The sequence below is a fragment of the Cyrtonyx montezumae genome, unplaced genomic scaffold (genome assembly GCF_038088225.1).
Source record: "Cyrtonyx montezumae isolate F1298 unplaced genomic scaffold, pur_monq_1.0 scaffold_35, whole genome shotgun sequence".
In the NCBI taxonomy this organism is placed as follows: Eukaryota; Metazoa; Chordata; class Aves; order Galliformes; family Odontophoridae; genus Cyrtonyx; species Cyrtonyx montezumae.
In genome coordinates, this window is record NW_027072040.1 from 2,054,244 (window position 1) to 2,065,321 (window position 11,078).

General features: G+C 50.9%; 1 protein-coding gene across 2 annotated transcripts in view; it reads left to right on the plus strand.

Moving 5' to 3' along the window:
* The window catches only part of ZFHX3 (zinc finger homeobox 3), a 135,514-nt gene that overhangs the window by 110,494 nt on the left and 13,942 nt on the right, over positions 1–11,078 (plus strand). For both annotated transcript variants that reach the window (XM_065745361.1, XM_065745362.1), the window contains 3 exons: positions 2,419–2,552; positions 2,756–2,956; positions 10,306–10,408. In XM_065745361.1, the coding sequence (XP_065601433.1) occupies positions 2,419–2,552; positions 2,756–2,956; positions 10,306–10,408 (438 nt within the window). The remainder of the gene's footprint in view (positions 1–2,418; positions 2,553–2,755; positions 2,957–10,305; positions 10,409–11,078) is intronic.

Genomic DNA, 11,078 nt, shown 5'->3' on the forward strand with positions numbered 1-11,078 from the left:
GAGAGTCAAAATAGTGCAAGTACTAATAGGCAACTTGTCATCCGTCATACTGTAAGCCCACATCCTTCTTTCCTGCCATGGCTTCACCCCAAGCCTGGTGCTGAGCTGAGCTGCAGCCGCGGGAGCTGCACATCCTCGATTCTCCAGGCAGAAGAAAGCTCTTAATTCCTCTGATCTGTGATGTGGACTGAATGTGTCACTTAGTGAATTTGGCTCTTTATCAACAATAAACTTGGGTCTTGAGTTAAAATTCCCATCTGAGCTGTCAGCACAAAAAAAATGATACTCAGAAGAAATATTCAGTATGTATTTTTCAATTCACTGCAACAAAGCAGTTTCTCTGGGATCTGGACAATGATTAATAATTCTGGTTTTGAAGGACAGAAGTTAGGGGTGGATCGTGCACTTAGAAAAATGGGCGTTTTGGAATCGGTAAGTAAAAGTCAATTTTAACTGCTTTTCACTTTTCCCCAGTTCTGCACTGGTTCTTTCCAGCAGGGAGGAAGTTGGAAACATGGTTGGGATTTCAGAGGTTGTACGTAGTGTTCAGCATGGATGGGACAATGTCCGCAGTTGGGTCACGGGATTCAGCAGCTGCACGGGAAAGCTGCGGGCAGTGAAGGGGTGGCACGAGGGCTCCTGGGGCACACAGAGCTCTGCTCACAGCTGCAGGCACTGCGCCTGCTGAGCTGCAGGAGGTCGCGTGTTTTCATCCTTCATTTGGAGAGGTGACCTTCTCCAAACGGAAGGTTCAGGTTCAGCCTGCTGATCTGAGCTGAAGATCTGGCCTGTCATTCTATGCAGAAATGCTCCATCACAGCTGGGTCTGCTGGGAGGCGTTCGTGGCAGCAGAGCTCCCTGCAGCAGGTTGTGCTCAATGTGCTCTGCCTGATTTCTGTCTCCTGGCAGCTAGTTGGACAAGGGGTGATGGCCTCATGTTGCACCAGAGCAGGGTCAGGTTGGGTATTAGGGAAAATTTCTCCTCCCAGAGAGTGGTCAGGCAGCGGCCCAGGCTGCCCAGGGAGCGGGGGGGTCACCGTCCCTGGGGCTGTCGGGGAACTGGGGAGATTTGGCTCTGAGGGACATGGATATGGGCACGATGGGGTGGGGTTGGGGATCTTAGAAGTCTTTTCCAACCTGAACGATTCTGTGATTCCATGAAGTTAGTTTGCCTCTGCAGACTGTTGCTTAGGGCTGGGGCCTGGCAGGAAAGGACAGAAATACAGAAGATCACATTCCTTACTGTGATGTGGTGCCTCTGAAACGTCTCGTGTTGGTAAATGAAGGGTCTTCGAGAAGGAAGTGGTTTACCTGGGTTTTGCTCTGACTGCATCCTCTGAACAAGGCACAGACACCAGTGAGCTCACCAGGAGAAGAGGAAGGAGAAAGAATATGGGGGGACCAGTCTGAGAATGCTGCCGTGCCTTGTTAATCGGCAGCCGATCCATCATATTAAATATCCAGCTGTCATATATTACCTTTCAAGTGAAAATGAATAACTCCCATTAAGGGCGAAATGGGTTTGAAGTCGATTCGAGACAGATTAAAGTACTGTTATGAATGTGTGTTCGGGGAGGAGGAGACGGGGGCTGTGTATAATATACTTGTCCTTACAGTTTTTAAATAATAGATGTCCCACAAATTTATGTACTCCAGGCTGCCAGGGTTCGGGGGAGGGGGAAAGGTCAGGGATGTGCCTTCTCTGAGAGCCTTAACTTGCACAGTACCTCGCTCTGGCTTCTGGGTTCCTCTCCTGTGTTGCTGAAACGCAGAAAGATGTGCTCATCCTGCATCCTGCAGGTTGGGTCCTGCTGCTGGGGCTCTGTGGAACCACTGCTGGGAAGTGCCCGTGGTGTGCACTGTCCTCAGGGGTGCATGGGCCCAGTGGGTCGGGGCCATCCTCCTGGGGCCACGTGGCACCACACCCACCACCCACCCAGTCTGCTCATCCACAAGCACGGCTTCCAGCCATCCCTGAGGCAGACACGCTCCAGGCTGTTCACATGCAAAGTTTCAGATGCTCAGAGCTGGGGGTTTGCATCCTGCTCTGCTGCAGCTGCCCAGCTGCTCGCAGGAATGGTGCATTGGCCTTCACATCTGACCCAGCATTTGTGTGTCGAACGCAAGCACAGGGAAGGAGTCCCGTGCCCAGCAGGCTGGAGGCAGCATGCATAAGTAGCTGCGGTTTCTCTGCTTCTGGCTATAAATGACACAGTTCCCCTTCCACGGGAGGTAATGAAGAACAAACTTTCTTTGTCCAGGTAGGCTTTGTAGGCTGTGAGTTAGTGCGTGTACTCATCCTCACACAACTTGGAGCTGTGTGTTTCAAGATGAAACAGCACTGTAAATGGAAACACAATCTTCATCCAACATCAGCCTCTTTGGGGATGTCCTGATGAGAGTCTCTTCTTCTTGCAGCACCGGCCACCCAGGCAGAGAAGGAGCTGATGGAGCCTCCAGCATCCTCTAAACGAATACCATTTCCCAGCAGCTCTGAGTCGCCTCTCTCCTTTAAATGGTCAAAAACTTCAGAGGAGACCAAATCGGAGCAGGTAAGGACAAGCACTTGGCTTTTTGCACATCTTCAAGTGGGTAACTGCTTCATCTATGACAAAAGTAAAGAGTAAAATAAATGAAAAAGGGTGAAAGGTGGTAACTGATTGCAGGAGAAGACATCAAATTACTGAACTCTAGCTGTAAGGAAAGAGGAAAGCAGCAGCCGTAGCAATTGCACGATTCGTTTTCTGTTCTGCAGATGTACCAGTGTCCATACTGCAAGTACAGTAACACAGATGTGAACAGGCTGCGGGTGCACGCCATGACCCAGCACTCAGTGCAGCCCATGCTCCGCTGCCCGCTCTGCCAGGACATGCTCAACAACAAGATCCACCTGCAGCTGCACCTCACTCACCTGCACAGTGTGTCCCCTGACTGCGTTGAGAAGCTCATCATGACGGTAAGTCACAGCGTTGGCAGGCGTGTCTGCTGCCTTCCTAGGGAGTGTGAGGAGTGAAGGGATGGCCTGTCCTGAGTGGGCTGTGCTCACTGCAGCGGGCTCCGGGGCAGCTCCCTCACCTGTTTGCACTCTGCCATTGAGGTTTCTCCCATCTTTGCATGTTTTCTTGGCGGAGACCAACTTGTCCGTGCTTGGGCGTTGTGGCAAATGGCAGTGTTGCAGTGCTGAGTGAGTAATCTTGTGAAGATATTGGAATAAATAAGACTTGCTTTAACTATTGAGGTCATTGCATGGGACTGTGTTTTGCTCAGACGCATCTGGGAGGTGCAGCAGCTGATGTGCTGTGCTGGTTGTATTGCAGAGAGAAAAGGTACTCAGGAGTTGGTTAGCAGTTCCTGGAAAGGACAGCCAGAGTGATTAAAGTAACATTACAGGAAATTAGGTTTCAAGTTCCTGCTTAGAATATGATTTTAGGAACCAATAAAGTGGCTTGCCTTTGAAGCCTCACCTGGTGGAGAACCAGTCCTGCTGTGCAGCCCACGTTCTGCGCTCCATTCACTCAATGTGGATCATTGTCAAGATTATGTGAAATAGATCTGTTACTTCAGTCAGGAATCACTCCATACAAAATGACAATGTTTTTTTGTGTGTGTGTGTAACAGTTCACTTTTTTCAGGGTAACGAGCAGGAGATGCATTGACATTAGGCCAAGGGAGGTGGAACCTTGGCTCCACTTCTAGCATGGATTGTCAGTGTTGTGGCAGTGTCTGTGCTGCAATTGTTACTGCTTGTGCAGCTTCTGATGTGCAGCAGAAACTTCAGACAGCAGGTTGTGATTTAGCATCTTGCCTGGGAGCCCTTCTCCAGTGCTACATTCAAGGGACCAAAATTTGACTATCTCAAGGGCCAGTGCGCAGTGAAGAACAGCAAATCACCAACACAAGTTGCCGTTTGTGGTGTAGTGCTCTGGCCCCAGCAGCACTCCTGGCTGCAGTTCTGCATGGCACTGTGCCCTCGGGGCACTGTGTGGCAGTGCTGGGCCTTGCAGTGGGACGCACTGCGCGGTCGCGCTCACTGGAGGCTGCCCGCGTTCGCCAGCACTCATCTGCTTGCTTCCATAGATAACACTTGAAGTCCCAACGTGCTTTTTTCATGAGTTCTCCTTTCTTGGGTTTCGCATGAGTGTGCCTTTCCATTTGTAAGAACCAGTTTTAAGATACAGGCAGAATTAACACACATTTTCAAAGCCCGTTCTGAACTCACAAACCGGATGCATTGTCAGATCTCTGCACGTTTTTAAAGGCAAGGTGGTGGCTGCGTTTAAGAACACATTACCAAATGCACAAGTGTTTTTGTTTGTGATTTCTTTCCTGCACCCCACGTCTGTTTGTTTTTCCCTTCTTTGCTGATTGCTGATCATGAAGGGCAATAACAACATGTTTGTCATAACACTCATGTTCTTTTGTCAATTCACTTTCTGTGGCATCAACTAAGCAAGCAAATGCGGTGCTGCCCAGCTTTTCTCCCAGTTTTTCTGCCAGCTTTTCTCTTACTGTTCCTTGGTCTTCCCATTCTAGCACCCTTCCTGTCCTCTTGTGTCTCCTCACATGATGCTGTGCTGCTTGTCTTCCCTCTTGGCTCTGAACCATCTGTCCTCTCGTTTTTCTGCCCTCTCTGCCTTCCAGGCTCCGCGGGAGTCACGGGGCAGTGAAGGCTCACAGTGACCACTCTTGGACCGACCCATCCAAGGTGTCAGGTCCCACCCAGCATTCTCTGAACGGCAAAATATAAAGAGACTTAGGAGGACAGACCAACATAGTCACTAATGTTTACAAACTGTCTGACCCCACAGGCTCAAGCAAGGGTTGCTCTGCTCAGGCTCTGCATACATCTAGGTAAAGGAACTGTCCCATCACAAAGACGGTCTGGGACCTACATACATTTCAGTTGTTGGTGCCCAAATGTGCAAATACCTTCTGAGGACTTGAACAAATCTGTTTAGCTTCTAAGTAAATTGAAGAAAGACGTTTTGACCCAGTGAGAAAAGTTTTCTTCTAAACAGAAGCTGAGCCCCTTTCTTAGGCCAGCAAACCTAAGCGGTTTGCGAAGGGTACCTGCTGTGCTGCTGTGAGGATGGTTTGTTTGGGCTGGGCTGTCTGCAGGGCACGCGGTCTACAAACCTATTGATTGGCTGAGACAGTGCTTTCACAGGTGTTTGCCCTTCATGATGCTTGCAGACTAACAGAAGCCTCTTGCTTGGGAGCTCAGGGCAGTGCCCAGGGGACATGCCCAGAGCAGCTGCCATGGTATGGACAGTTCTCTTAGGTCGTTGCATCTTCTGTGCTGGAGCAAGACCTCATTGTGCTGCTGCAGTGTGCTGCTGAGAAATGCGGACACTGGCTTATTTCTGGAGCTCATTGTCTTGCTTCTTTCTGCTACTGTGCTCCTGGGCGGCTGTTTGCTTTGTACCCAGAGATATGTCTGGGTAGAAAGACCAATTCTCCTTTACATCAGGCTGCATGTGGGTCAAGAAGTTGGCTCTTTTTTGGTTCATACGGCAAATATTTGGTGAGATCAGTGTGGCTTGTGCAGAACCTGCACCATGCCACATTCGTGGTGTTGCATATTCTGTGTTCCCGTCTTACTCTGACGTGTGGATCGAGCCTCGGTGCTGCCGAGGGAATCGCAGCCCGGTCAATGTGAGCAAGGTCCCTTTCGACACAGTGTCTTTGCACTCGGCATTTGGAGGAGGCTCCAGTTAATAATACCTTATCAGACGCCTTTCAGGAACCTGCAGTGTCTAATATGTCTGTTGCCATGGAAACAGCTACTTGCTTATGCTCAGCATCTCATATCTGTGTGGCTCGTGTCCCGTCCTTTCATAGCAGCGCGCAGCCCGGGGCTGTCCTGCGGCCGGCGGCTCCGGGCAGGGCTCCAGGGGCAGCAGAGCAGTGCGGAGGGGGCCAGGAGCCCTCGTCCCCCTCAGCTGCACGCAGACGTGGCTGGGTTGATGGCGTCTCAGCTGTGCTGTGCTCTGATCGCCATCTTCCCGCCCAGCAGCCCCTCCGCCAGGCTCAGGCCCGCACCGCTCCAGCAGAGAGCCCCTTAATGAGGGTGAAGTGCAGTTCGCCGGCTCAGTCGATTGACAAGACTGATGGGCTCGAAGCGGGAGAAGGGACGGCTTCCCAGAGCTCCCTCCCCCGGCTCGGAGTGCTCCTCGCTCCTCGTTGCTGTTGTCAGTCTTCTCCCAGTGTTTCCGGCATTTCCTTTTCATCGTTTTCTTTTCTCTGCTGCTCCAACAGCAGTTCTTTCCCATTCCTGCCATCCGCACTTCTCCCTCGCACCATCTCCACATTTTTTCCCTTTTCCCATTGTCTTTTCTCATTACTCTCTCCCTTCGTTGTCATTCAATTTTTCTCTCTCCCTCCTTCTCGCCCCCTCGCGCTCCCCCCTTTCCCTCTCACTCTGTGTCTCATTCTCCATCTCGGATGAAGGTAATGAAAATAATCGGGCTTCATTAATTCTGAGCCCTGTGAGATGATAGCCATTTGGAGCCATGTTTGCCAATTAGATGGTCTAAATTAGAAGTGACCTTGGTATACTGCCATCGCTTTGCCTCTCTGAGTCTAATGAAGCTTTTCACTCCAGCACCCTCTCTCTCTCTTTGTAATGGAAATTACCTCCTTTGTCTGGTTGGGAACCTTGCATGGCGTTTCCCCCTAGGTTGTGCGGACATGGGGATCGTAATGTATCTCCTCAGACCCCTTCTGGAGATTTCCTTTTCAAAGCTGCACCATTTTGGTGTTCCTGGGCCATTACAGAGGAGCCACATGGACTGTCCATGTACGTGGCCGCTTGCTCTGAGGAAAGCAGGAGAAAGCAGATGCAGTGCGTGAACGGAGCTGGTTGTTCACGTACCCAAAGATTAATTTCTGGACGTGCCAGGAATATCCCTGTGTGCCCCCGGGGCCAACGTGACACTGCTCGCCGGCCCAGCACGGCAGCTCCGTACGGTGGGATCGCTGCCGATGGAGCACCACGGCCACACTGTCAGCTCACACGTTGTTCCCAAAGCCGTGGCCTGGCGGCTCCGGCCGCGTGTCAGAGCACACTCCAGTGTCTGCTGGAGGTGCTCGTGGGACGGGGGAAGGAAGCACAGCACGTCCATCCTCGTGTTTTTGACAGAAAGTCACTGTTGTTCAAAGGCATAGCCAGGGTCTGCCCAAGTGTGTAGGAGGATCTCTTGGCCATAAGGGAACTTTTTTACCGTGAGGAGATTGAATTTCATCTGGCAGGGTTCCTGGAGGTGCAGATCTGTCCCGGCAGTGGCTGCCATCTCAGCAGTGCCATCTCTCTGTGCCTGGTGTGGGCTGCAGGGGGACAGGAGCGGGATGGGGCGGAGGGGCCTCGCTCGTGGGCACTGCTGGAGCTGCTCACACATGTCACGGGAGGTGCCACTGCAGCCATGGAAGTGCTGATGAACAGAACCTGATGGTTACAGTCACACGCAGCCACTGGGCCATCAGAAAGAGCAGATAAGATGAGTGAGCCACAGATCCTTCCCCATCCCTCAGTTTCATTTCCTCAGGAAACATGGTGTGAGAGCAGTATCAGCACTGAGGGCTTTGCTGGGGGCTTCGGGGTCCACAAGGCATGGCTGCAGCTGCAGGGCCAGCACAGCTTAATACTGAGCAGAGCAGAAGGCACGTGTGGAAGGAAAGGAAGAAGATAAATCACATTTGCCTGACTTAGGTCTGCAGGATTGTTCTTTTAACAGCAGTTCAAATGGGCTGACCTATTGCTGTGGTGTTGAGGCTGGTGTTGAGGGAAATCTCAGCCCAGGGACACGGCACAGCACAGCCATGGATGGACGCCCAGAGTGCAGCCCCAGCAGTGCCTCTATGGGGTTGGGGCAGGAGGGCCCCAGCACAGAGCTCCTTCCTCTGTCACCAGAACCCACAGTGCGATTGCAGTACGCCTGAAGCACAGCGCTGTGTCCAGAGCAGCCCTCCTCCTCTTACCTGCCAGGTGACCATGGCCCTCTACACCTTCCTGTCCCCTGCCTGCCCCTGTTATTTGTTTATACTGAAAGCAGCAGCAATGTGCACAAACAGGACACAGTGTGTACTCCAACGGGTTTGCAGTCTGAACTGATAAATGGTTCAAACCCAGGAGGCCAGAGCTTGGCATCAGTGCAGAACCACTGGAGGTGTCTGCACTGCTGTGCCCCGCACCCACATCCAGCATTTCTGGGCCTTGTGCTGCTCTCCACGCTCTTTTCTTTTCGCCTTTTTGGCTTTTGTGCCTGCAGCACTCTCAGTGCACCGCAGCCTTTTCATTTCTGCCTTTTTGTGTGTGTGTGGAGGGAGGGGCGGGAGCAGGGTGAGAGCTGTGTCTGCGGAGATGCAGGTAGATAAAGGTAATTACTTAAACACATATAGGGCAGGACTTATTGGTTTGGAGACCCAGATTAAGATGCAGAGGAGCATGTGAGGTTGATGATTATATTTCGGGGAGAGTTAATTGACGGAAGGTGAAGGCAGACAAAGAACCGCTGCTTACTGCCTTCTTGAATCCCAATCAGGAATTATGATTAAAGACGCGGCGAGACAACAGAGGCCTGATGAATTGGTGTCTTTTTTTTTTTCTTTTTTGCCGTCATTCACACTTGATTGACTTCAACCTTTCAAGTGCAAAAGTCTCTCTTTTCCATTATTATTCATAGCCATCTGAGTTTTTCTAATTAAAGTGTATGAAAACAATTACTGATCCGTCGTACTGAGTCTGGTGGTGGGGATGGCTGCCTTACTGTAATGTGTGTAAAAAGCCCGCAGTTCTCTATAATGATGTGCAGCTGAGGTGTTAGATAATTTTATTCTTTTTCTACTCTGTTGGTTTTTTTTTTTTTTAATTTCTCATCATCTATTTTTCGTAATTCCTGAAGATCCAAGGAAAGCTCTCTCCCTGCTGATAATGCTGAGAGGCACTGTGCCTTTCTTCCTCAGCATTCCTGCTCTCCCCGTCCTCAGAGCCCCACGGATGGGCAGTGACCTCAGGCATCTCTTGACCCATCACGGTTACAGTAAAATGGAGTGGATTTGGTGCACCCAGAATCCCTGGGCGCGATTTCTCAGTGCCACCCTCCCTGCAGACATGTGCAGGCTCATTGCTGCTGTAGGCACAGTGCTGCTGTAGCTGTGGTGCTGCTGTAGACGTGGTGCTGCTGCTGTAGGCATGGACTGCCGCCCTCTGAGCGGCGGACGTGGCTCCATGTCCCTCGCTGCTCGGTTTGGATGGCTGCTGTCCCTCGTGAACCTTCTTTTTGAGGGCTTTGGCAGACTGCTTTTGCTTCCATTCACTTAATGAAAGCAAGGTCTGGCCTAGGTCGGTGGGTTAGGACATCGATAAAGGAGGTTTCCTGTCCTGCACGGAAGTGTACAGTGTTTCAGGTACAATTTCACCTTGGTTTGTCAGTATCTCGTGCAGCTCTGTCAAGGCCTCGTGGTCCTCAGCTGTGCAGGAAGCAAGCTGTCCTGCATGCAGGTACCTGCCCCACCAGCTGGGTGCCTCCGTGCTGTCTGTGTGACCAGATAGACGTGAAGAAACAGGGCTTTCCAGAAAAAGACGAGTGTAAGCACTTGGGACTTCCACAGAACCACACGTGTCTCCAGCGCTGTACAAATGTTGGTGCTGAGGTTCTGTGCAGGAGTGGTGATGTACGTTCTGGGCAGTCAGCTGGGGAGAGGAAAAAGGGAACGTATCAATCAGAGCAAGGAAAGGGTTACCAGCAGCTTTTTATTTCACAGACAATTTGCTGTCTTTTTAGTCTTTCCTTATTCATCCTTTCCTTTGTCACCTCTCTTCTTATTTGTACTTTTCTTTCTCATGCCCCTCCCTTTCCTGCATCGATACACTTTGAAAACAGTGCTGCAATGCTCCCTAGTTCAAGATTACAGTGTACTTTACGAGGTATGATTTAATTAGGGGCCTTATTATGTTTTCAGCAGCTTAAGGTGGGCCTTTCAACTTATCTACCTAATTGGTTGCACAAGAAGTTTCACAGCCCATGACAAAACATTGTCAGTGATCAAAGTCTGAATTCTACATAAAGGAAAAATATTAATAATAAGATTATTCTTCAAGTGTGCACTGCTAATTATGTCCAGAATGTAACTGTAGAAACACTTTTGACTGATGTGAGCTTTGTCTAATAAACATGAGTCTTCAGTGAGCTATGAAAAGTGATGCTCTGACTGTACAATGCTGGTGTCTAATTTTGCCAACTGAAAATGTTAAAGATATTTTCCTGTGCTTTTCTTCTCCCTCCATCCCCACCTTCCTGTCTGCAGGTGACGACACCCGAGGTGATGATGCCCAGCAGCATGTTTCTGCCAGCGGCCACTCCAGAGAAGGACGGGAGCTCCACCGCTGAGGAGCCGGGGAAGCAGTCTGGTGAGTGCGGTCACTGAGGCCCACATGTCCCCCAGTCCCCAGGCTCCCATCACCTGCTGGGGACTGTGGCCAGGGACATCTCCTGTCAGTGACCTCCAGCACCTGGACGTCTCCTGAGGACCGCAGTTGACAGCACACAGCGGGGCTGTCTCCATTCTGGGCCAGCACCCGCATGTCCCTGTGCAGGGCAGGGCAGCTCAGAACTGCACAGCTCACGCACCATGGTGATTGCTGGGGAAATTGTATTAAATCCTTACCAAGGAGAATAGAAGGGAGCAATGAGAAGAAGGTGGTAAGATGGCTTAGAGAGTTGGGTGGGAAACCACCAGGGTTGCAGCTGCTGGCACAGACTGCACTAACATCTGTGCTGCTGCCAGAGCTCAGATGCATCCGCTCCGGAGCTCTGAGCTGCTGCTGCACTCATCCAGCTCAGATGTCTCCCATCTGCCTTGCTGCCATGCTTTAAAGACATGTTTTAAAGACATGGCTGTAAATCAATGACAGTTCAGTCGTGGGTTTGCAGTGTAACATTAGAGCATCCCAAGAACAACGTTCTGCTTGGGCAGTAGTGTCTCATCGTAAACTTGGCAGGAAAGCAATGTCAGTCTACCTTCTATGTCCTCCTGGCAAGTCTATAACAAATCTGGGAACTAAGACAGCCACTGCTTCC